This window comes from Neodiprion lecontei, chromosome 2 (assembly GCF_021901455.1).
Source record: "Neodiprion lecontei isolate iyNeoLeco1 chromosome 2, iyNeoLeco1.1, whole genome shotgun sequence".
In the NCBI taxonomy this organism is placed as follows: domain Eukaryota; kingdom Metazoa; phylum Arthropoda; class Insecta; order Hymenoptera; family Diprionidae; genus Neodiprion; species Neodiprion lecontei.
This window is the reverse complement of record NC_060261.1, coordinates 14,006,773-14,032,109: the sequence shown is the minus strand read 5'-3', so window position 1 is coordinate 14,032,109 and position 25,337 is coordinate 14,006,773. Positions and strand designations below refer to the sequence as shown.

Genomic DNA, 25,337 nt, shown 5'->3' with positions numbered 1-25,337 from the left:
CGTCGGGACTTGTACTCTAATCCGTTGGCCTCAAAACATTAATAAACTAGCCGAACTGATCGTTCGTATGTGGTACGTCATATAAAAATTTAATTTCTATCGTCTTGTTTCCAACTCACGTTTGATTACGTATCTACATGCAATCATTTGTACCGTTTCTCTACATTAAAAATTACCTAACAAACGTATTTTTAAAGATCACTGTTTTTTACTTATCAAATAATTTTGACTCTCACCATTCTTAATTTTGTTGAAAATTTTTTGGGTAGTATTAGCATCTCTACAGCTCACCATTCATTCGATTTATACCGTTTTTAATCGTATTACTTTTGGTTAGAAATGATATAACCCTCTCAACTTCTTTTCACCATTCTCGAAAGATTTTCAAATATTTCAATTTCTGTTCTGACGATTTTAAGATTGGTCTCATGGTGGAATGCATTTGCTCTTAGTTTTTTTTTTTTTGACCACAGAAAATTTTGAATTTATCAAAACCAACGTTTAACGTTTTCCACTTTGTGAAAATCACATTGAAATTCCGAACAATGCGAAATTAATTTTTTTACTAATTTTTATCACAATAACAAAGGATTATTTTCAAAAGCAATAATATTTCATTCGAATGTTTTCAATCTTCACAGAAATTATATTCCCTATTTCAATTAATTTCCGATTAACTTCCTAAAGGATTCAATTTTCTAAATCTATATTTTACAATGCGCTTCGGTGATTCTCCCTAATTACCGTCTAGTGTAGCTTGTACCTGCTGAAAATTGAAGAAAAATTAATTTCGCATTCTACGTCATTTCAATGTGCTATTCATAGTGCAAAATGTTTCAGAATTTATTATCGAAACGTTAAAGATTGTTTTATATCCATCTAAAATTTTCAGAGTACTCAATTAGAAAAAAAATTTCACGATTATGAAGCCAATCTTATATCTGATTCGTTATCTAGATGGCATTTGGATTCTTTTTTTTTCATTTCATTTTGTTATTCAAATAACTCGAAACTTACTAAAATAGGACCTATTCGAAATATAATCAGTTTTAAATTAAAAGTAGTGCTTCGATTGAGATCGAGATCATAAAAATCTGATAAACCGCTCTCGAGATATTATTTGAATTATATGCGATTTGCTAGATCTCAGAACGTGAAGTTCGGTTAGAAGCTCAATTTTTAATTTTCGGGGTGATTATAATAACTTTTCTTAATCTCGTTGCTCGAAAAATAAAATGACGGAAAATTGATAAAAAATAAATAAATTGTAGGGTTTAGAAATGCTACTAATATCCGTACTAATTTTTATAAAATTAAAAATGGTGACTGTTAATGTTAATTGATTTTGCATGGAATGGCTTACATATAGGCCACTCCATGTTAACCAACTTTTAAGTCGACGTTATCCTTCCTTGGATTAATGCTGGATAAAAAAAGGAACTGTCTTAGTCAATCGATTTATCATGAAGTGCTCTAAAAATATACGTAAGTATGCACATCTATTACTTATACGTATATTGAAGACTCTTCTTTAACAAAAATACATTCAATTCAGTGTCACTAGTCTCACGTAACCAAAGCTGGAAAATTTTCTAGCAGGATACTAATACGTTCAGATTCCAACACTGTTGATAATTAGATATCCTTAAATAACTTGTCATGTGTAATAGTATTGTGGATACGTTTTATAGAAATAAGTATAAATCGCTGTATGTTGTTGAGTTAAAACTTAAGAGCCCCTCGAAAAGTCTAAAATTATTCGGAATCGAGTTGAATTCAGAGTCACAGCAGTATTTATGAATAAATATTATAATTTTTGATCATGTAACAGCCCAATTAGTAGCCAAATAAATATAAAATCACTACAGGTGGTTAATAAATAAAAAGGATTAAAAAAATATGATTAAAAAATATCATTTGTGATGTTTGTTTAATACTTGTTCATTTTACGACTTTAATTTTGTGGACAACCGAATGACAAACAATGAATATCCGCCAATAATTAATCTGAAATCAAATTTGATGGCGAATTTAACTTAGTCAAACGCATTTAGCCACTGATCTACCGCGATCGGGATAATACCTAGTGTTTCTTCCTTTCCTACTTAAACTAGGTTGCTTTTTGACAGAGGCTGATGGAGCTACGCATTTCAAAGTAGAGTTATTTACACGTTTCCACATAGCGTACAAATTCGATGCCGAAACCCTGTGTGCAGTAATAACATTGCGAAACACACAAGGGTCTAGCTTTCTGGAGACAAAGCTGAACCCTGGATGATTGGTTGGCCGTAATTTGGCGCGCCTCGCGCAAATTCCAGTCAGGTAAACGTCCTCCAAATATATCAATTGTGTATCCAATGCAGTCGCATACAGCTTGGAAGCCACATCTAGACTCATTACATATCCAGTACCAGAAAGATAGTTCGGATACATTTTTTCGGCATACATATACTTTGGCATGAACCTGTTTGGTGACATAGTAAATTGTACTTGTGATCTGCAGTGTTACTCTTGAATGTGTGTCAAGGAGGAAAATAATTTTATTACTTAATTTTTGTTACGCTCAATAACAGGTTGCGCAATAGAACTGGTCAATTTCATTCAAAACTTCTGACATACTCTAAAGATTGTTCTATTTTTCTGAATATTCTCTCAAAACATGCAAATCGTATTTTCAACTACTGCATAGTTTAAAAATATTTTACACCTAATGTAACCTAGATGTCCAAAGAAATATGAGTGTACACAATGTAATATCTTGACCCATGGGCTGCGAAATTTTTATTGTATATTGATATCACTGAAAATAAAAATGGAAAATTAGTTCTCGACAGATCAGTCACATCAGTCACATCAGTCAAACTGTCATACAGATAAGTGAATATCGCGATGTACATGAATTTGTATTTATAGCAACAAAATCACAGCGATGAAATGATTATATATGACTGAAGATACACAGAGTGAATTGTTAACGGCGTGAAATGAAAGCTTCGTCATCTATAGGTTATAGGTGTTGTAGCTTTTACAGTCATATTGCCTTGAAGATCTAGATTACTTTGGGTGTAAAATACTTGAAAAATACAAGGTAGTTGTAAAAAATGTATGTTGTGAGAAAAATTTCTAAAAATACAATGTATTTTAGAAGACATCAAGGACGAGTTTTGCAATACCTTTTTTTCTCACTAAAAAAATGCTCATTCGGTGGGTCACTAAAATACAAATCTTTTTATCTTAACCGGAGTGTGCCAAAGTTTTCTTGTGGATATCGGCCAGTCCTGTTACGTATCTTTGCCTTGTCAATCTAACAAATGCTTACCACTTGTTCTTCGAATCAGTGATAGGTTTGGCACGGCAAATGAGAGATCCCATCAGAGCTCCATTGGCCTTAGGTCTCGCTTGCAAGAGTCTTATTAATACTGGTACGTTGACAAACATATCATCGTCAGTTTTCATTAGATATTTTGCCTGACCACAGTTCAACGTAACCCATTTCAACATCATGATCGATTTTATTGTTAAATTATTATAGGAGTCTTGAAATTTTTCCTGGATTATATCTTTATATTGCAAGCTTTCATTTTCTATATTCTCCTGAAACAAAAAATTCAAGGCATATTGGTATTAATATTCATTGGAACAGATATGTTTATCATACGGGAATACAGTGATTATAGTGATACGAATATACTGTTTCATTTTTCAAAGATATAAAAGACATTCACGAATAGATACCAGGTTAAAATTTTAGAATTTCTATGAAGCTGACCAACTTACACAACTGCTTTGTCAGGTATCTATGAGGAAAACTTTTTGTATCCCTGAATCTAGAAGAATAAATGAACAGCATAAAAGATACCAAATAGGAAAATTAAAGCTCAACTTACATTTAAAGTATCGTTGCTGCTTTCTCCCACAAGAAATGCTACTTCTACTGTTGCGTTATAATTCTCTAGAATAGTTTTGTTTGCCCACGTATCCCTTATAGCATCTCGCGCTTTCTGATTCGATACTGATGAGCAAACAACTATGATTAGAATTGGCGGAGTGACGCAGATTCCAACCGGAGAAATTATTGTGGTATTACTTTCTGGCTGTACGTAGATACGTACGTCTCTTGTGGTATTGTCAGCCCAGCCCGAAAGTTGAGCTAAAATATAATCCCTATTATCAATATTAGAAACTATTAATAAATATTGTTTGTTAAAAATATTGAAAAAATTTATAGCCCAACACTGCGTTGTGTAACCCAAAATATTTCGCTTCAAATTGAGTGATATTTTTCTACCAAAAGTGAGTTTTAATACATACAATGCCAGTTTTGTACAGACATGTAGTATTATGATTGTATTAACATTTGAAAACAGTCAAGGTGAATTCTGAGATCATTGCCTAATGATTGTAAACAGTTTCAACTCTGCTCTGGTATGTAAGCTTTCTCTAAAAATTAACATGCTTGTATTAAAAACAACATTAATATTTTACGTTATGAATGTGGCCAGTCGTTGAAGAGTCGAGGGCACCGTTCAGATGAGTGAATTATAGACAGCAATGGTTAATTAGATTATGTTTTTATTTCAAAGTATTTCAAGCTCAAAAAAATGACTGTCAAAAATGAAACTTCTGATAAATAGAATGCGAGTTTTTATGAGAAATAGACGAAGTATAAATCTGCGAATCTTTTTTAAATGCACTTCATGCCAAGCTATATTCCCTTTGCAATTTCATTCAGCAACACAAGATTCGCATTCTTAACACAAAGATCAACTTTGGTACAAGCTCTGAATTGCAGGAAATAAAAAATTAATTTTCTTACTTAGAATTGGCAAATGACTAGAAGCTATTAGCTCAGTTAACTAAACTCCAGAATGTCAGTACGGTAGCGATTAGAAAGTGAGGATTGCGAGGAACTGTTCATGTGTTTTTTCGACCTTATCCAATATATGTGAATGTAGATTCTGGGTGTCTTAGGTCCAAATGAAAAACTGTCAATTACTTGACATTGCGGCCCTTTGAGGAGGGCCCTTCTCAGAGGCTAATAATATATTTATAAAGATATAAATTATACAGGAGAAGATTAATATACAACCAGAAGAGAAAAAAGAAAGTAAGGCAAGAAAAAAAAAATGACGAGCCTAATACTTATTTCAAATACATGACTTACCACCAAAAATCATGATAAACTTCCAAAATGTAAAATTATCAGAAAAGTAGAGAGACTGTTATGAAAAGTCAAGTCAGAAGAACAACATAAAATTATCAATCTGTAACTGTAACGAGGTTATGAACAGTCATTTTCAAAAGAAATCAATATTACAACGGAGGAAAAAATCAGACAACCACTTACGATAAAACCACTATGAGGAATGATTGAAATCATAGATTGTTATCAAAATGGTGATGAAAATCCTTGTGTGTCAGTAGATTAGCCAACCACATGGTTGGTTAATCAATATTTATCGAATAAACCAGTTTTTGTATAGTTCATTTATATAAGATTCAATGTTGTGAGATGAATAATGCGTTCGACTTTATCGTTAAGTGAAAGAGTTTTCAATAGATCACTGCTACTCAGATCTGAGTGTTAGGTGACAATGAGTTTATGGCATATACCAAATGTCAGTGAAGGATAATAGCTGCAGTGAACGAAGCGGAAGAATTGTTAATTAACAACAATAATCCATATTTATAACATAAGCGGTAAGTTGCATGTTTTTGTTGTACCTTTAATTGCGAGTTCTGCCTCCTTGGATATTCACCTCATCAATTTCTTATAAAATGTAAACTCAATGATACACTGTGGGAAATTTTTATCGGAAATTCCGTACATAGATTTCCGTTTGGAATAGAGACAAACGCTTTCAAGTTCTTATCTACACAGCACGAGAACGGAATTGGTATTGATTTGGAATAATTCCGAATTAAATCTCTCGCCTGCTGTTTGTTGGCTTCACAGTCTAATTTGAAAACCGGATTTGATGAACTTGCAATGGTTGCGCGATCATAAACATGTATACTCAGTAGGGTACTAAATATTTTGTTGTAATGAGGCAGAAGTTAGTAGCGTTATTGTAACAATGCAATTTATAAAATATCGTTATTTTGCAAATTTTATAGGGTTGTCTGAAATTCAGTAAACCATAATAAAGCAAACCATACTATTATATTCAGACACCTAAGTTCTTTGAAGTCAATTTATAATTACGAAATGGTAATTTTTTTTGCAATGTTTCATCCAATTAACATTAATAACTCCAACCTCATTGTAACTACCCGTTACAACATGTTGCGATGGACCGATAATAATTAGATGGAGTACAGTAAATGGGCTATTCAATTCTATAAATATTTATCTCTTCAATTAACACGCGTATCAGCGTTATTTCATAATATTTGTCAAGGACATGTTGTACGCGCAAAATATCTATGGTTGGTCTCTCATCACTTTTGTGACCTTTCATTTCAGAGTTTTTTTTTTTATCCAACCTAGGTCACGCGATAAATCAAAAACCATGAAAATATTTGAAAGAGTGGCAACAATTCTCCATAGTGTTAAATAATATTTTCTGATTATTTCCTGATTTTTCACGCTAAAAATTTCAGTATTCCATGACCTATTGCCAGTGTATCTACGAAATGCGGGGCAGCTTTTGTGACCACTGGAACCTTAAATTGTGTACCAGAAGGGCAGAGCATGAAACTTGAACAGTATTACTCTCGAAAGCAAATTTGGTTGAATTCGGGAAAAACAATTACAGCTTCTAAATAATTGGGGGAAAGAACACGATGCATTTGCGATGCATTTCTCGGTGGACCAACGTAATTCCCTAACTTCCTGATTCTGCCGGTTTTCCCAAATTATTGCCACCCTGTTTTATCAACCTCTGAAATGCTTTTCACTTCAGAATATTTCCTCCAGATTTTCATAAACACTACTTGAGTTCAGTATTGGTCTTGATAAGAGACTCAAAAACAGAGGGATCATCAGCTTCGACAATTCTAATTTGTATGGCCTGTACTACACTGTAAATTAAGACCTGATCGATCTACCGCAAATAAAAACTCCAGTCATCCCTAATTTTGAGTACCGATAATGAGTTTTTGATAAGTGAATGAACTTCAGTTTGCTATTCGAAGCTATAAAATAGTGGGATTGTGACTTAATATTGTATCATTCATTAGCATTCTTTTCAATTAAGCTCGATTAATCAAAACGTCACTTGAAAATTCATTTCGAATGGAGCAAAATATACTCAATCTACTGAAAAAGTAGATTTCTCTCCTTGCCTTTTTATGAATCCGTTCACAGTGTTCCCACGATTTTCGATTATAGTTAGTTATTTAATTTAAGCATGGATGAGTGAGCGAGTGAGTAGATGCATACCTACGGAGGTCACGGACTGCGAGCCCCCAGCAGGGCTCAGGATAGGAATCTCACCTAGGCCTTGGAGGGGCCCTTGGGCGGAGTGATAAACCGGGACGTACAACAGGGCCAGTAGTGTTAGAACCGCAGCAAAGACCAGGAACAAGCGTTTCAGAAATGTTGACCTCCCCTTTTTCGATCCATGGTTGTTTATGCTGCTTGCTGACGGCAACTTCAATGGCATCAAATATTCTCCGTCCATCTGCCTATCAAGAGCCCACTAAGAAATGGAATGATTAACATTTTATGCGTCAGAATGATAATTCTCGGTTTTACTTAACGTGGATATGTTATTCTAATAAAATTTTTCTCAGTGTTTTAGCCCAATAGGCACCTTGATTTGGAATAAAGGAAACTATGAGTTCTTTTAAAGAAAGCAAAAGAAAAAAAACATGGTTCCTTCTACAAGATGACTTTGTTTCATAAAAGAAATCATATGAGAGAAGTAGACAGTACAATCTATCTTACCCTTCTTTCAACACAATACATTATTTTCGTCTTGGTATTCCATTAACACAGACTAGAGCATCCTTCGATGTCCGGGTGTATTTGAAAGTAGAAACCAGACATAAGATTGAAGTTTCCCAAACTTTAAGTTTTTTCCAGAACCTGTAAGAGAACATCACGCCGAATTAGTAGGTGACAAACTTCTGAATAGCTAATTGCAAGTTTGAAATGAAAAGTCTTATCCGACGCAAAATGAGGTTTGGAGGCTATTACTAATGTTAACGTAGAACAGGGAATGAAACTTTTATTAATCATTCAGGGTTATAGCTTGAAAGAATCTGCGAATATTAATCACATGCTCGCCACTGAAAATATAGTTTAGGGTAACGGGTCATGGAGACAGCAATAGTTTACTGTCCATTCGAATACATATTTCATGACAAAACTAAATATGCAACGAAACCACGTCTGATCGTTCGGAGTGAAACGTGTGAAATTTCCTAATAATTTACTTACTCTCTAAACTTGTGTATTCTGTAAATTTAGCTATGTCTTAGAAGAAAACACACGGGTTAGCACCTGATCAAGCATCTCAGATTATTTCAGGATACCGCTACACAATTTTAAATTTCTTAATGTATACTGTCCATCTTCTAAAAAAGAAATAGACCTGGTAGATTTTGTTTTACACTGACTCTCAACTTATAAGGTATTTCCCATTAGATTTAACAGATGTTTGAATTTGGAATATGATTTTCCACAAAATTTTGGTATTCGTTAATGTGTTTTACCTTTTGAAGTTTTTTTTTTTAAACACTTAATTAATATCGGTTCCTTCAAAGAAATTAACATTAATTTTCTCACCAACCTATCCAGAAGAGTTACTGGAAGAAACGTTGACATAACATAAATACTTAAATAAAAACCAGTTTTTTATAATTTTGGTAAACCTTGAAAAGAGTTAAGGGGGTCCTCTGGTTTGGCGCCCTGATTTTTGAGCATTTTTTGGGATTTTTTTGTAAAGACCAATGAAGAGATAGAACTTTGAACTTTTTACCATTTATTCATACATATTTCAAGAGTATACAGTTAAATTTTTAGATAAGAATATTCAGTAGAATTAAAGTGATAGTGGTCTGAAAATACCCGCCTTGACGAAAAGGACGCCCACTTCCTCCGTGATATCAGTTGATTGGCTTATCTGAAACAAAAAAACCCGGCGGGGTTTCAGTCTGTATACTTAAATACACCGAGTGGACTACGATCAAAAAAAAATTTTGAAAGTTGGATTTTTGACAGACTTCGGAACAAAAAAGTCCGAATTTTATGTATTTTTTGTCAACTTTTTGATAAAAAAAAAAAAAAATAGAAATTTTCAAAATTTTGGGATGATAATATTCCACTCGATGCGTCTAGATGTACTGAGTAGACCCTATAAATTTGAAGTAAATCGGCCAAGCCGTTTTTGAGATATGATGGAGGAAAGTTTGAAAAACATGGTTTTGAGAAAAACGCGTTTAAAGTTTCAAGTACAGTTATAACTATAAAAATTCTAACTTACCACTAATCTGCGATGTCTGGTCCGTAAAGTACACCTTCCTCCTGCTCTTGGACGTCTTTCAAAGCAGATTTTTCAGCTTTTGCCTCAATTCTGGCTTTTTTAGTGGCATCACTGATACGTCGCTCGGAGCGCGAGATCCGCTTTTCGTCACGTTTCTCAACGTAAGCATGTGCTTCGCGTTCTGTGGGGCATCCCATGATTGTAATTATTTTTAAAATCCCCTGGAACCCTTTGTTGAATATTATCACTGCCAAAAATGTTGCAATTTCAACGATTTTGGCGCCAGAGTGAAGGTGTTTCAGGGCGAATGTCCAAATTAATGAATTGAGGGATTCATTGTTGTTCTGCGTCTCGGATCCTAAACAACGGGTCGGCAGGTCATCGTTAGATAAATCTTCATACACAGGTTCAATTACTTTCCAAGACTTCGGGTAATAACGGTGGCTTGTCGTGATGGAATTTGTCGAGTTCACCCAGAGCTTTCGCCTTGCGCCACTTGCACCAGCTGTCTTTACTTTCCGGACAATATTGATGCTGAGGATTTTTATCTGATGAACTCTTATGGTAAAATGTCGCCCAAATTTCTTTCCTCATCTTCTTAATGGAATCTGGATGTCGTCGAATAGCTAGTCCGTAAAACTTAGTCATTTCTTTGATGACTTTATCAGTCAGTTTCCCTGCTCCTTTTCCGCCTATTCCTTTATTATCTTTACCCTTTTTGAGACGACGGAGTCTTGTTCCCATTCTTTTTTCGTTACAGCAGTTTTTCCGTACGGTTTAGAATCCAAGATCCCTTTACAAGTTTTACAATCCCCATCACCAATATATGTGAGGTATTTAACTTCATTTTTAACCAAAGATCTTGCAAACATCTGTACAATAGCACTAATTTCCATCTTTCCTGAACTTCCAGTATGATTAATGGTACATTTATCTACGTGAGATTCATACCACATTTCATATTCCAGTGGTTCTGTATTTTTTTTATTTTTCCACATATTACACGCTGCGCTATAACTACTCATGACCATAGCATCTAGAACTTTGCCAGTATACTTTCCAATTAATGTAGAAACCCCAAATAAAGATGAAAAGCCTCGTTTTCTCCAGGTACCGTCCCCCGATACCGTAAACTCATCACGTACATTTCCTGCTTCTTCATTCATCGTTTTTTCTTGCGAGACAGCAAATGATAACACAGATTCACAAACTGCAGATGAAGCTATGCGTATATTTTCTAGAAGTGCGAAATAGGTTGAATTCGAAATACCAGAACAAATATCCACAAGACTGCAGAAAAGGTTTACACCTTCATGATAAATCCCTAATAACCGTATGACAAATACAAAACAACGATTGATTTCACTTGCATGTTGAAGCATTGGGCCCGAGTTTATAACTTTTTGTCTTGCACACTTACAAGACTGAACTATTTTAAAACCTAAGCCATGATAGCTAGATTGCGCGAAAGACACATCACCTTCACACTCTTTACATATTACAGTATTGGAAATAGTGGAATATACTGTCGCAAACTCTAAAATACAATACCCAAAGTTTGAAGTAATAGGAACCTCTAGGTCCATGCCGCCTTGAAGTTTTTTAATAGAAGCTGATGTATAAACTGTATCTTGTTGGCTTGTGAAACGGTTTCCAGCGAATTGTCGTTCTTTAGAACGACCAGGGTGAACATTATTTTCTGAACTTCCTTTTCTACCACTCATTTTTTAAATAAATAACTTTGAACCGATCACTTGTTTCAAAAAAAATTTTTCGTAGACGTTGTGCTCTCTGAAGTTAAACCAAGCCTAAAATAAGTTTCACTACATGAATAATTACACAAATACTTTCCTAAATTTGTTTCAACTTGTCTACACTTGTATAAATATTTATTTGTTCAGAAGAGTCTCAGGTATAAAGCCGACAGAGAACAATAGGCTCGACCTCCAAGCGTTCCGCTCAACGCTCCGAACACCTGTCCCTTCTAACTGCTGTATCTTTATAATGCTTCGAATATCGAAAAATCACTTTACCTCCACATTCTAGACACATTAAAGAAACAATTTATGTAAAGAAAAAAAAAAAAATCGACTTTTTGAACTCATTAAACCAGGGGTCCCCCTTAAGTTTCCAAAATATGAGTGATCTGCCTCATTACGGTTTACTGAATTTTAAACAATCCTTGTAGTTACAAAGTGATGTTTTTTTCTTAAAATGCATCGTTGCATCGTTAATACGTTACGAATTTCGATCTCAACTATACGTCACATGACATTCTCAATACTTTCAAGTTTCTTTCAAAATCCTAGTCAATCCTAAAGTGGAACAAAATTTACATGTCAAAAAGATCAGTATTTATCATATTATGATGTCGAACAGTAATTAGCAGATATGTAACTGTTATCGTCTCTGTTGTTTTCTGAAGCAAACACAGATTGTGGTATCTCAATTACAAAAAGCAGATAATTATCACTGCTAACGAAGTGATACATTTCATTGATCGCTATACAGAAGTTCGAGAGAACCAGTGACAACAAATTCAACACAACAAAAAATGTTTGTTGAAAGCGTATGGTTGTAATTGTTTTCTCGAATGTCTGCCATCAAACTTCCAGGTTGTATAACCGGAATGGTATAATTACTGCAAGTCGCATTTACTGCATCTGACACTTTGGTATGTACGGATATTGGATACCCATGTACGATAGTACAGTACAATCTTGATTATCCAAATCAATTGGAACCAGATCTAAATCGAATTAAGAAAAGTTTGGATAATGGAACTATCATATTAGATGAAACGATACTACATGATAAAGAATATCCGAAACATAACTCACATATTTTTGTGTTACTTTTACACACATAACGTATGGCGTCAACACACGCCGCTCATTCTAACTACTTTTATGTGTTGGGTTGGTTAAAATATTGTTAATTTTAACATAAGATTGCAAATGGTTTTTCTCTGATATATTTTTCTCCCAATAGCATGTTTATTTATTCAACTATTTTAGCCCTTCTTTGTAACAACAGAATGTTTAAGTAAAGCAAGACATAGTTCGGATAACTGAGGTTCAGATAATCGAGGTTCTACTGTACCTGCAGACGCTCGCGGCAAAATGTCTGATGGTATGCATTAGAATCATTACAACAATCTATGTAATTATATGCTCATGCCAAAAGTAACGAAACTAAGAAAAACAAATGTTCATTGCTCAAATTATTTGATGCTGAAAATCAAAGTGCATTTTATACGTAAAATTCCACAAAAATTTTTGCCACTTCAAGAAAAATTTATCACAGTCTTTCTTGGTTCTAACCATGCGTTGTATGAATCTTACAAGGTAAAAAAGCAAAGAATATGGTAGTACCTTATTGAAATGGAAAAAAAATTTGCATGCAAACTAATAAATTTTTTTTATTGCGAAGAGAAGCCTACTGCCTGTACAGTGAAAATATTATTACATATTTTTTTCCTTTTCACGATTAAATGAGATAGTAACAAGATGTAAGATTTAAACAGTGGAAAAGTATTAATTATTATTAGTTTTCATACGAATGACTCGCCTAAATACTACGCTGAAAACTGAACAGCCTGCTCCAGCAGCATTCTTGTTTTTTATATAATGTAAAAAGTAGTTTTATGATATCAAATCTAACCTTGACGCCGAACTTCGAATGTATTCAGTGTGCAATGGTGAAAATATTCTAATTTAAAAACTTTAGTCTAAAAAATTCAACGGTTTTCTCGCGCTGCAGTTATGATTGAGTTCGTTGATGTTAGTTTAGCCAAGTACAAATAGTTCCGAAATTTTCATTTCATCCTTAATTCTTTATTTTTCGTGTTGATTTCTTACGTTGACTGAAGAATATATTTCTTATTATTGCAAAGTAGTTACGTACATACCTAGCAGTACGAATTTTAATTTCAATATTTTTGTAGGTAATGATATTGTTGCTGATAGTCAGTTGAATGTACAGTGTTATTTTGGTGGTTCCTAAGTTACAAAGTAAATTTTTGTTGGTACTTTCTACTTTAATGTATTTGGCGTAACATTTTTACACCTGAGGTGCTTTTTCAGGATATTCATTAACGACGGATTGTTGGATTCTGCGAATCGTACTTTTATTTACCTTCATTTGTTCGGCGTTTGTTCTGCAGTGTTATCAACATGGATCACCTGGCACTCGAAGAACTACCATTTGTCACCATTCACGAGCCACGGCCACCATTCGTATTACGATAACGTGGAGCGCAACGAGTGCACACCTTGAATCAAGGAAATTTACTACTCCGTATCGTCAACTCCAATGAAATGTTTGGAGAATGTATGGTTCACTGTAACCACTGTAACTAATCGTGATTGTAGCACGGGGTGTGCAAATTATAGATTCAACACGTGAAACAGTCTAGACTGCTAGCCTAACGGGGCTTTCCGTAACCGAAAATGGACGAAATAAATGGACGGTCGGTACGTAAAGACGACAAGAACTAATGTTACCATCACGTGTACTCACATGGATAATACAGTGTCGGATATTATTATGACCATGAAACGACAAGTAATTGAAACTCATTTCAGCAAAACCCAGCAATGATAATTAAAATCATATGGATATAGTGCATCGAAGAATGGATTCCAGTATTTTTCAAAATTGGGAAAATTTTCACCAAAAATCCAAATGGATTAGCTTTACGTTTTGGACCAAAAAACTTTTCGTCTCAGAATCGATTACAACGACCCTTTCGAGACTAATTGGGCCCCAAGGATTGCAAGACAGGTATTTGGAGCATCGTGGAACTAGCACCTGAAAAGATGCGAAGGAAATACGAAGAAATTTATGCGGGTATTATTCATTTTATTCCAGGTTACGTATGATAGTATCAATAAAATATGATAATCTCGTATCCAGCAGAGGTGCGTTGTACCTGTACGCAGGCCGAAACTTAAACTGCACTTAAAAACTACAATCATAACTATCTCATACGACATTATTTACATTCTGCTTAATGCTATGTATATCGCATTTTTTCCGTATACAGTAGTCAGACTTGTTATGTAGTGTTCGCTCATTGTATCACATTTTTTTTGTCTCGAACTCCAAACTATTGGAAATATTATACTAATTATAGCAATCAGAATTATATTACGATAATTATTGGTATATTTCATTACTAGCGTAATGTATTAGTATAACATATTATAATTATACAATTCGAAAACTTGGTAAAATAGTGTACACCACACCTGAACACTTGTACTAGGACTAAGGCTTATTAAATAAACTAAAACTAAAACCTTGTAGATATGAGTTTGTGATTTTTATCTTCCACCTTTCTGAAAAATCGTTGCCAATTTGATGTTTTTCAGTCGTCAGTTTTGATTCGCTGCTCGCAGCATACCAAAACTATGCGTAAAGAATTCTTTTCGATAAATTACATCGATGTGGAGCATGAATGAATTGATTAAATTGGTTCCCAAAATCCGCCAGAACTGGACTGAAGATGGCCGAACGGGTTAGCTTTGCATTTTTGAAATTCTCAGAACTCGGAAAGTTTTGGTCTCGGAATCGTTTTGTGGAACTCATCCCTAATTAATTGGACTTCCAGGAAGACAGAAAACGCACCAAAAAGAGCTTAGCACCAACAGCAGGGAGATGACAAAGGAAATCTTTCGTTTTTCCGCTATCACTTTTCATCCGTTGCTCGCAGCGCATTGGGACTGCGCCCAATCGATTCCTCTCGCAAAATTACGTCAGAATAATGCATGAAAGAATTTTTCGAAGCACTTTTCAAAATCGCGAAAATTTTCGCCCAAAATGCAAAGGGGTTAGCCTTACTTTTTTCTTCATTTTTAAAGCTGAAAATTTTTGGTCTCAGATTCGATTCATATGACCATTTCCTGACTAATTGGATCCCCAGGAACTCAGAAAACGCAGCGAAAAGAGCGTAGGACCAACAGCAGAGAAATGACGATGAAAATTCTTCGTTTTCCAGCTGTAACTTTTTATCCGTTGCTCGCAGCGCATTGGGACTGCGCCCAATCGATTCCTCTCGCAAAATTACGTCAGAATAGTGCATGAAAGAATTTTTCGAAGCACTTTTCAAAATCGCCAAAATTTTAGCCAAAAATGCAAAGGGGTTAGCCTTGCTTTTTTTTCATTTTTCAACCGAAAAATTTTTGGTCCCAGATTCGATTTAAATGACCCTTCTCTGACTAATTCGACCCCCAGGAACTCAGAAAACGCAGCGAAAACAGCGTGGGATCAACAGGAGAGAAGTTACGAAGGAAAAAGCACCTGCTGAAAAATGTCGAAAACACAGATTCTCGTTTTTCGGCTGTAACTTTTGATGCGTTGATCGCAGCGTATTGGGACTGCGCCCAATCGATTTCTCTCGCAAAATTACGTCGGAATGGTGCATGAAAGAATTTATTCCAGCACTTTTCAAAATCGTGAAAATTTTCGACAAAAATGCAAAGGGGTTAGCCTTACTTTTTTCTTCATTTTTGGAGCTGAAAATTTTTGGTCTCAGATTCGATTCATATGACCATTTCCTGACTAATTCGACGCCCAGGAACTCAGAAAACGCAGCGAAAAGAGCGTGGGACCAACAGCAGGGAAATGACGATGAAAATTCTTCGTTTTTCAGCTGTAACTTTTTATCCGTTGCTCGCAGCGCATTGGGACTGCGCCCAATCGATTCCTCTCGCAAAATTACGTCAGAGTAGTGCATGAAAGAATTTCTCCAAGCACTTCTCAAAATCGCGAAAATTTTCACCAAAAATCCAAAAGGGTCATTTATATTATCATGTCACCTATTAATATTCAGACTGCTGTATTCTATGTTAGTCACATATATTATAGGGGCTTTAATAAGCCTCATTTATTCGAGCAAAAAATATTCAGACTTCACTTCTCTACGCAGGGAATGGATCGTCGGAAAAAGAATTAGTATCTAAGGAAAAATGAGTTTTAATTGATATTAATGATCCATTTTCAACATTCAAGAAAAGAATGTTGAATGCGAAATTGACATGCGTCAAAAATTGTTTCTAATATTTGATGAATGTTGAAATCGTTACTTCCAGAGTAATTAGAACTTATAAAACAAAAGGATCTGAATTTGATGAAGAATGAGTTATCGATTGGCTTGTTGGAATTTGGAATAAAAGTGTTCCACGGAGAGGTGGAATAGATCTGCATACTTGTAGAGAACGCTAATGAAATAATGCATCGACTTGCTGTACAAATAGTTTGAATTTCTTTGCAAATTTTGGGCTATAGTCTTCAGTCTTGCTTCACCCGTTTTCAAAATCACGGATTTGTTGAAATAAATTTCTGGAGTCAAAGCATTTCGAGATTTTTCAAAATTTTAAATTGCATTGGTTGAGTCGTGGTTTGAGTAGTATTTAAAGTGCATGTTTCTGATGTTTCTCAGATTTCGCATATTTCTGCAAATAAAGATACGTTTTCGACATATCGGTGGTAATAGCTAACGTTGATAATTTTTATCAAAGATGAGCAATAGCTAAACAGAATAGAATAACTATATACAATTCAGCGTTGGTTTCAATCAAATCGATAAAACACATTAAGAAATCAACATGTTGGGATACATATACCATAAACTGGATCAAAATCGGAGGAGGCAACCCATAAAGGGTTCCTTGTTAGTGTCGAGTTGTGTCAGAAAGTTGACATAAAAGGAAAGCGACCTATATATTTCGGCAAAGTAGCGATAAAATAGTTTTCCTTACCTATTCTTTCCTGCATAAGGGGTTAGGTGGGTTTCAAAAGCTCAAAATAGGTACATTTTTATGAATTTTTTTTTATTTAGTCAACAGAATATTTCATTCCATCAATTTAACACACAAAAGATACATATTTTATAAGTAGTTTGTGAAATTTTCATTGAAAAATATTGAAAATTAAGGCGTGGACACGTCGTCTGCTATGACCCCTCAAAAAAAAGTTTTCTCGGCGTAGTCAGGATAACTCATGACAGATTCATCTGAAATGCATAAACCAAAAATTTTCCGTTAGTAGATGTTTAAAACTCGTGCTTGGACGAAGGAAAAAAAAAAACAAAAATTACATTTTTGGCGGCGTTGAAAACAAAAAACACTTATTTTGAGTAAAATTTGCACCCTTCATGGCCTTGAAAAATTACTTGGAATAGAGAAAAAAAAAATTCCTTCGTTCAAGCACGAGATAATGTTATTTTGAAGAAGTGTGCAAAATTTGAAAGAGATCGGTTCATAAGTTTTCGAGAAATCGTGACTACCGATTTCAAAAATGTAGTTTCGAGAAAAACGCGATTGAAGATTTCCAGAATAGTAGCCAATAATCGTACTTACACCGTATAATGATGCAAACCCACGTTTTTTCCACGTGCCATCACCTGACACGGTAACATCTGTCGTATCTTCAACATTATTTTCATTACACGTTAATTTTTTTTCTTGATTTGCAGCAGACAACCTCCATATACCTGCGTCACGCTTGGTTATAGCCTGATGGGTGAAACATCCAAAGGCTATATCTCTTAGAATATGACTCGGATCGTTTTAAAATTTTAAAGGAATATTCTCAACATATTCAATTATAAGATAAGCAAAAAAAAAAAAATTCGATTTTTTGAAATTTGGAAACCCACCTAACCCCTTAAAACTAATCTTTACAAGTTCACATGTAAGGGTGCGTTCCGAAACTAGCTGGCAGCACTAAAGGTTCCTAGGACAGAGGCAGAGCTAACCATGAATTCAATAGCGCAAAAGAGATAAACGATTAGTGGCAGCACTGAGCACTAATTTCGGAACGCACCCAAAGTTGTAGGGGGCATGGCGATTGGCAATGTCGATTAATAATTAATAAATAAAATTGGCGGCTGCGACGGTTGAATTCCAGATACTTAAAATATTGATTCTTGTTTTCTAACAGAGTACATACTTTTTGCTACACCTCAGAAAGGTGATTGCGGTTGATTAACGATACCAAGCTGAATTACCTTTGTATCTATAGGTTGAGTTGATATTTATTGGTATGTTGAATAGGTTATACTTATTCAGTTTTAGCGGGAAAAGTTAATTGTACACTATTGCACACTCTTGAGTCCTGTCGCGAAACTTTAGTCTGCAGCAACTGTTTTGTAATATTGTATTTGACATATACTGTAATATCGCAACTATTCAAAGTTTAATTTTATGTGCTCGTAATACTCTGAATCTCGTTTCCTGTTTTAAGTGGAAAATGGACTATGTAAAGAGAATATCACGCATCAAGCCCGAAGTCTCAAGTCTTAAGGAAACCTATCCACATGATCTACAATTATATTGTACACCACCTTCTGGTGATATTAGCTTGGCTGAGTTTCAAGAACTGGCACTCGAAAGATTAAAAGGTAATGATCAAGTTTTGAGCAAAGCAACCCTCATTCTGAGAATCTTATAAATTTATTTGGCTCAATGGGATGATAACTTCGTAGAACAAATTACTCAGATGTATTACGCAATGCTATATTGAAGTTGGTATTTTGGTCAAGGTTCAGGTTGACATGATAATACTATTCGTCGCCGCAGACAAAATATTAGATTCTGAGGCAAATATTATGTCTGTTGCAGTTCTGCGGATAGTTGAGTCTGTATATGTGCAAACTGATATAGAGTCAGATAAGCGTCTATCAACAGTATTGAGCGAATTGAGAGATGACAATAGTTTGTCATACTACGTTAAACTTCTTCAGGGCACTGGATGCGGTACTCACAGTGAATCAGATTTGAAAGCTAGAAGAAAGGATCATATTTCCCACTTCATATTACAGCTGGCATACTGTTCAAGTGATGAGTTGAAAAAATGGTTCATCAGTAGAGAAATTGAACTGTTCAAGTTAAGATACAGTAGCTTAAATTCTGAGGGTCTGCAGCAATTCTTAAAAATAAGTAGTATGAACTTTGTGCCTGTAAGTATGGACTGATTACATACCTAGGTTCATTTATCAAAGCTTAAACGTACGACGACAGTTCCCTAATGTATTTATTTCTGAAGTTTTGATTATTCCATCTATTACTGTGTTCCTTTCTATGCTTCAAATAACATCCGTTGATTGAAATTATTTTTTTTACTAGATATCACAGAATGAAAAAGAAGTAATCAAAGAATACCTCACTCAATCAACAGTTGGATACACAGATACTTATATAGAGGTTCACGATTTTTATAAGGTATCATTTTGTAAGGTGACCGATTTAGTCAGGAACAGAAGAGTTTACGTCCACTCCGGCTTTGCTTATATCCCTGACAAAGAGCTCATATCTGTATTTGTAACAGTTTTGAGGATGCAGTTAGCTTCAGCGTTGGCAGTAAGTACGAAAATATAGAAATTCTATGCGCAGCAAAATTATACAAATAACAGTATGACTATTTTTCTGTTTAGTACACCAAACGTGGAATGCCAATTTTAAATACAGATGACAGACTTTTCACTTTATTGAACAGTCTTCACAATACTTATACTGGTGACGACTTTACCATTTCAGATGGTGCAGCTGTTCCCATTGAAAGTTTAGATGCGGTAATAATATTTTATGCACATACCTACATATAATTACATATGTCCAATATAGTGTTTGACTGTGTAACCTTCAATTAATAAATTCACATAGATATTCACAATGAAAATGGTGTACGGATAGCACTTAAATAGTTGGAAAACATTTTTCTCAGCTTTCAAAGTCCTCGTATCCTCTTTGTATGAGGTTCATGCACGACGCACTGAGGGCGAAACATCATTTGAAACATGAAGGTCGGCAGCAGTATGGTCTATTCATCAAAGGAATTGGTGTGTTATACGAAGACGCAGTTCGTTTCTGGCGTGAAGAATTTTGTAAAAAAATGGAACCTGAGAAGTTTGAGAAGAACCACTTATACAATATAAAACACAACTATGGGAAGGCAGGGAAGCGAACAAATTACACCCCTTACGGTTGTCTGAAAATCATCCAGTCTAATGTTGGCCCTGAACAAATCCATGGTTGCGCATTCAAAGAGACGGACATAAAGATTCTCAAGCAAAAAATGTTGAGCTATGGTCTAAATTCAACTGGTATCGTAACTGTTTCCTTCTAGGATTTAATTCTGACTTGAACTTTACAGTTAGGCAATTTCGGTTGATAGCATCCTAATCAAATTATTTTGTCTTTCAGCTATTAACAATATAGCAGGATATGTTGAAAGTGGCCATTACCAAATAGCTTGTGGAAAGTATTTTGAGGCTGTGCACAAATGCCCACCACCACACGCGGTAATACATCCAAACGTCTACTTTAGAGACAGCCAAAGTGTACTGACAAATGGAAACTCATCAATTGGAACAGGTGTGTGACGAAAAATCATGTTTATAATTGCTTGACTTAGATATTGTGTTTAATTCCGAAAAATTATTTTTTTATTCCTCTTTATTCTTCTCTTTCAGGACAGTCAATGAATGGTGAAAAGAACGAAGGGAAACAAACAAAACCTGATCCAGTGATGGATGATGCAGATGACATGGATATTGTACTGAGTACGGCCGTATTATAATCATCAAGCGATATTTCTTATTAATATATATATATTATAATTATTTTTTTTTACAACAAATATAAATAGACATCTTTCAAAAATTATACGACCTTTCCAAAAAGTTCAACTAGTGTTCAACTAGTTTCTTTTTTCATGCAGCTGTTGCACTGTATGACTGGAACGCAAGGGAAGTTACACTAAGGACCACTTCGAAAGTTGAGTACTGGATTGGTTATACGTAGCTGTTGACTTGTTGCTGGGTATTTTTAAGTAGGAAGTTTTCGTTTACGTCTCTAATCATGGCAGAAACGAGACCCTTCATACCGTATTTGTGTTTCCATCCCCAATCGCGTCGTGCCTCGCTGTCGTCAAAGACTTGGGGCCAGGCATCGGCTAAAACATGATGCAGCATTCGTCATAAATAGTTTGCTTTCGCATCAATTCTATCGAAATGTCCCGAGGGTAATTCAGTCAGGGCAGTCATAAATTTAACTGTTCAAAATGAACCAAATTCGAAATGAAATGGAGGTAGGTGAAATTATTGCAAATAGCTTGAAATCACGATAGCGCTGAAGAAATCGCGTGACAAGAGTTGAAAGGAACGAAAATAAATATAAATCTTATGGTAAACGCTAGATGATTTTAATTGATTAACATCCTATCTGTTCTATCTTATTACGTGCTTTCGTTGTTTTTCAGTTTACCAAAGGATTTCCGATGATCCTCGAGTGTTCTAGATGATTTGTGATATCATTTGATTCTGTCCGAAGCGAAAATCACTGACAATCGGCCTAAAGCGCTCGGAAATCAATGAAAATCAATTAAAATCACTTGGTAAACTGGAAATCTACGAAAACCTGGAAAAAAATAATGATTTGGAATAATTCATCTGATTTCCAAGTGAATGGCCCCTAGACATGTCCTATGAAGCTTTGAAATGTGTCCGTTGATCATGGAACGGTTTTTCCCTGTCTAACTTACCGATGAGCTGCCGACTGTCTGGCTTATACGTGATTTGTAAATCAGGGATATAATTCTTCATCTCGGTGAAGAGTTCTTCCGGGGTAAAGCTCATTGCAGTCACATTGTAAACTCGTCTGCCTAATGCTTCGTTTGGTGCATTTAAGAACTGAAAAAGCGCGTTGAGACAGTCCTCGATATACATCATAGGCATCCTTGTATGCGGTTCAAGATAACATTCGTACTTTCCGTGACGCATACCCTCGTGAAAGACCGATATTGCATAATCTGAAAAGATTATCAGAGATCTCCGTATTAAATTGCATTCTGGTTGTAAATTGATGCTTATTCATCACGTCGCGATGCGATTCTTTGACCTATATTTATTCAAATTTTCCACTCAAATTTCAAACGCATTATACCTCATTAGAGTTTAACCGCAAAGTTTACTTGTACGCGGTCTAGTTGCTGAGAAAACGACTGGCAAGCTGCTGCTATACAACGGAATAAAAGCACTATTATGTATTTTATAACGAATTATTGTAAATCATAGATGAGCACTTGATTATGCATATGGATACCCGTTAGTATGTGGATGAATTATAGTGCGTACTGCTTATACAGGTTATTCAAAAAAGACGTCTTCTAAATGAAATTCTCTAATTTACTAGTAGCGCAGATTATTAAGTGTTGGAGAAGCGATTTTATTTACCCGTGGTGCCGCCGCTGGGAAGGTCGCTGCTAATTACACCTGGGAACCTGAGACATCGGAAGTCAAGGCCAAATCTGTGATGATAATATTCTCCAAGGAGTTCTGCGTGAACTTTGCTTACTCCGTAGATGGTTCGTGGACGCTGGATTGTAACATTCGGCGTCGGATTACGGGGAGAATCCGGTCCGAAGGCACCAATAGTTGAAGGAACAAATATCCGAAGGTTGTACTGTCTCGCCAGTTCAATGACGTTGTGCATTCCTGTAATAGAGAACAAAAAATTGTAAGGTCCAGATGAAATGACAACTAGTTGTACTGTAATGAGTAGCAGAAAGTTGACAGGCTTGTGTTGGAAAAATATTCTGTTGGGACAGATTTAATAAATTTCGAACCTTCCAATGTTTTTTTATAATTCACGTCTCACCTTCTATGTTAACTCTGACGGCCAAGGGTACGTTCTGCTCACCAACGGCGCTGAGAAGCGCGCTGAAATGTATTAGCCAGTCTATACGATTATTGACTATTATTTTTTGTAGACCCTTGAAGTCGAGTATATCGGCGAAAATAAAAGGCCCATTCCGTAGACCCTCGGCAGTCGGTTTGATGATGTCGGAAAGTATCACGTTTTCGTTTCCGTACTTGCTGCGCAAGAGTTTCGCACAGTCACTGCCGAGCTGACCTAATCCACCTGGGATATAAATTCCACAATTGAACGCACCGCAGTGGTAGATAGAAAAAACGTCATGCCGAAAGTCATGTATTCGCACCTTATCTATTTTCACAAAGCGATGGTTCGAATCAACTTACCAGTGATAAGAATCTTCGGTATTTTGTTATGGTTTTGGCAGTTATCAATCTGCTTCAGTTTCGAGGTTGTACTGAAGCTCCTGAAGGCGATTTTGCGCGCTTGCAAGCTCAGCAATTGCCCAACGTACATTTTTGCCAAGATCTGAACACTACAAAAGATTAAAACAATACATTGGCCTTAGAATATGGGGGCGATCCGGTCGAAGTGAACCCCACTGGGCATAGTGGGCCTACTGTACAATCGAATGGGCTTTAAAAAAATATCCAAAGGGTTTGAAATGTATTTTTAAGCCAAAAACTAACAAATTGTAATGTAAAAATTGGTCTAACGTTATTCCTTTCTTAAGGGACCCACTTTATCCGGATCTCGCCTACCGCAACGTTTCAAGCTTGTGCAATATGTGCACCGTTATTTTCAAGATACCTTCAAACGAGTGTTCCTTAAAAATCAACCGAGAAAAGACAGGTAACCCGTAATAGATATATTTACATAACTATATTACAACAGCACGATATAAAATTTATATGTAACCACTATCTGTTCATTGTATGTTTCGCAGTGCCATGAGTTATATATGATAAGCAAAGTGAATTATGCGGAAGCACTTATTTGACAACACTCTAGATAGGAAGGATTACAGCGAAGGAAGTAGTAAAATTTGCGTGTCTGTCAATAAGTTTAACTTGAGCCAATGCAGCGGAAAGGGTGAACCGACTTCGACGCTCTCTTGAGCGCAACTGATAATTTCAATTTTTCGCAATACTAAACAAGCAGGTATTCAGCATAAGTCTATTCAGGATTATGTTTTACATACGGTTGCTGACGTTGGGACCGGTTTCGCATAAGTATGAATTACATGCGCGCATGCCATTCCCAGGTAGCTCACATCGCATCGACATAGGCTTGTAAGTTAGATTGGTGGTAGGGAATGTAAGATACTCGTTCAAATAATGAATTCGTACACATCTCGTGATTGGTTAAAAGAAAAAGAAAGGTGCGACAGGTTGAATTTTTTGCTGTGTTGTTCACTTTTTTTTAATCATATTGGTTGATGTTAGCATAATCAGTGAACAGGAGGCGTTTAATTTTATGATCATGGATCTGAGAATCGTATCCGCTAGTGCTGATAGTTAAAGAAACAAAAATCCTGCACAATTTGATAGTCAATCGACAAAATTTATGGTCGTGGAATTTCTAATATTAATTAAGAATAACGTTTATAAATAGTAAATGCATACTATAAAAACCCAATCTCCATGAGACCTTGGAGTTTTACATAATGGTAAATAAAAGCTACTCATGTGCGAAATTATACAAGACAGCTTCAGTCTAATCAATTATTATCGATCTGCTGAATTACGTCATATTATATTTGCATCCGGGAATATACTAATCGTCTTTTATGAATTTTCGAGCATATTGATTCATCCTTGCAACCGATTGTTGATCAAAGAATCAACATCTATCAAGTTGTTTACCAAACGGCTGTGACATTTCAAACGTAATAGAGTATGTTCCGCCGTTCGCTTTTGCATTATAACATTTTACACTTTCCTCATTGGCGGTTGGAAATTGCGTTTCAAATTCAATCGGTGTTGAAAATAAATAGTATGGGTAGCTAAACGCTGTGACGCAAATTTTCTAATCGTAGTGTTGATCGAATAGCTACGCGGTATCCAGACGAGAAAAATAAGCTCTTGTCATTAATCAGGAGGCTCGGCGGAGGCTCGACGGAAGAATTAATCTGCGAATGATGCCTGATTGGTTGGTTGAACTCATACGACTGAACGGGCCTTGTGCATATAATTACGCACCACCTTTAACTCTGACAAGTGAAAGGGACACGACGTAAAAAATTATC

At 35.5% G+C, this 25,337-nt stretch overlaps 4 protein-coding genes across 8 annotated transcripts; 1 reads left to right on the top strand and 3 right to left on the bottom strand.

Moving 5' to 3' along the window:
• Positions 1–388: 388 nt before the first annotated feature.
• LOC107224869 (beta-1,3-galactosyltransferase 1) lies at positions 389–13,745 on the bottom strand. 2 transcript variants are annotated; one of them, XM_015665140.2, is made up of 6 exons: positions 13,569–13,745; positions 7,892–8,032; positions 7,385–7,643; positions 3,888–4,150; positions 3,320–3,594; positions 389–2,464 (listed from the first exon to the last, which is right to left on the bottom strand). In XM_015665140.2, exons 2-6 carry the CDS (start codon positions 7,910–7,912, stop codon positions 2,041–2,043), a joined length of 1,242 nt encoding a protein of 413 aa, XP_015520626.1. In that variant the 5' UTR covers positions 7,913–8,032; positions 13,569–13,745; the 3' UTR covers positions 389–2,040. The 2 variants fall into 2 exon arrangements, with proteins under 2 accessions (XP_015520626.1, XP_015520705.1); XM_015665219.2 differs by having other exon boundaries at positions 7,439–7,643.
• On the bottom strand, positions 9,035–11,222 carry LOC124292686. The gene is made up of 2 exons (XM_046730068.1): positions 9,432–11,222; positions 9,035–9,071 (listed from the first exon to the last, which is right to left on the bottom strand). Exon 1 carries the CDS (start codon positions 11,153–11,155, stop codon positions 10,124–10,126), a length of 1,032 nt encoding a protein of 343 aa, XP_046586024.1. The 5' UTR covers positions 11,156–11,222; the 3' UTR covers positions 9,035–9,071; positions 9,432–10,123.
• A 4,554-nt stretch (positions 13,746–18,299) lies between the features above and the next one.
• LOC107224727 (DNA primase large subunit) lies at positions 18,300–21,102 on the top strand. The gene is made up of 8 exons (XM_015664940.2): positions 18,300–18,477; positions 18,681–18,837; positions 19,058–19,395; positions 19,562–19,795; positions 19,870–20,007; positions 20,160–20,538; positions 20,639–20,809; positions 20,908–21,102. Exons 2-8 carry the CDS (start codon positions 18,687–18,689, stop codon positions 21,012–21,014), a joined length of 1,518 nt encoding a protein of 505 aa, XP_015520426.1. The 5' UTR covers positions 18,300–18,477; positions 18,681–18,686; the 3' UTR covers positions 21,015–21,102.
• Positions 21,028–24,334, bottom strand: LOC107224278 (L-threonine 3-dehydrogenase, mitochondrial). Of its 4 annotated transcripts, none has more exons than XM_046730511.1 (6): positions 24,291–24,334; positions 23,476–23,624; positions 23,093–23,356; positions 22,669–22,929; positions 21,978–22,244; positions 21,028–21,389 (listed from the first exon to the last, which is right to left on the bottom strand). In XM_046730511.1, exons 1-6 carry the CDS (start codon positions 24,317–24,319, stop codon positions 21,229–21,231), a joined length of 1,131 nt encoding a protein of 376 aa, XP_046586467.1. In that variant the 5' UTR covers positions 24,320–24,334; the 3' UTR covers positions 21,028–21,228. The 4 variants fall into 4 exon arrangements, with proteins under 4 accessions (XP_046586467.1, XP_046586468.1, XP_015519870.1 ...); XM_046730512.1 differs by lacking the exon at positions 24,291–24,334 and adding an exon at positions 24,115–24,244; XM_015664384.2 differs by lacking the exon at positions 24,291–24,334 and adding an exon at positions 23,806–24,220.
• Positions 24,335–25,337: the final 1,003 nt, after the last annotated feature.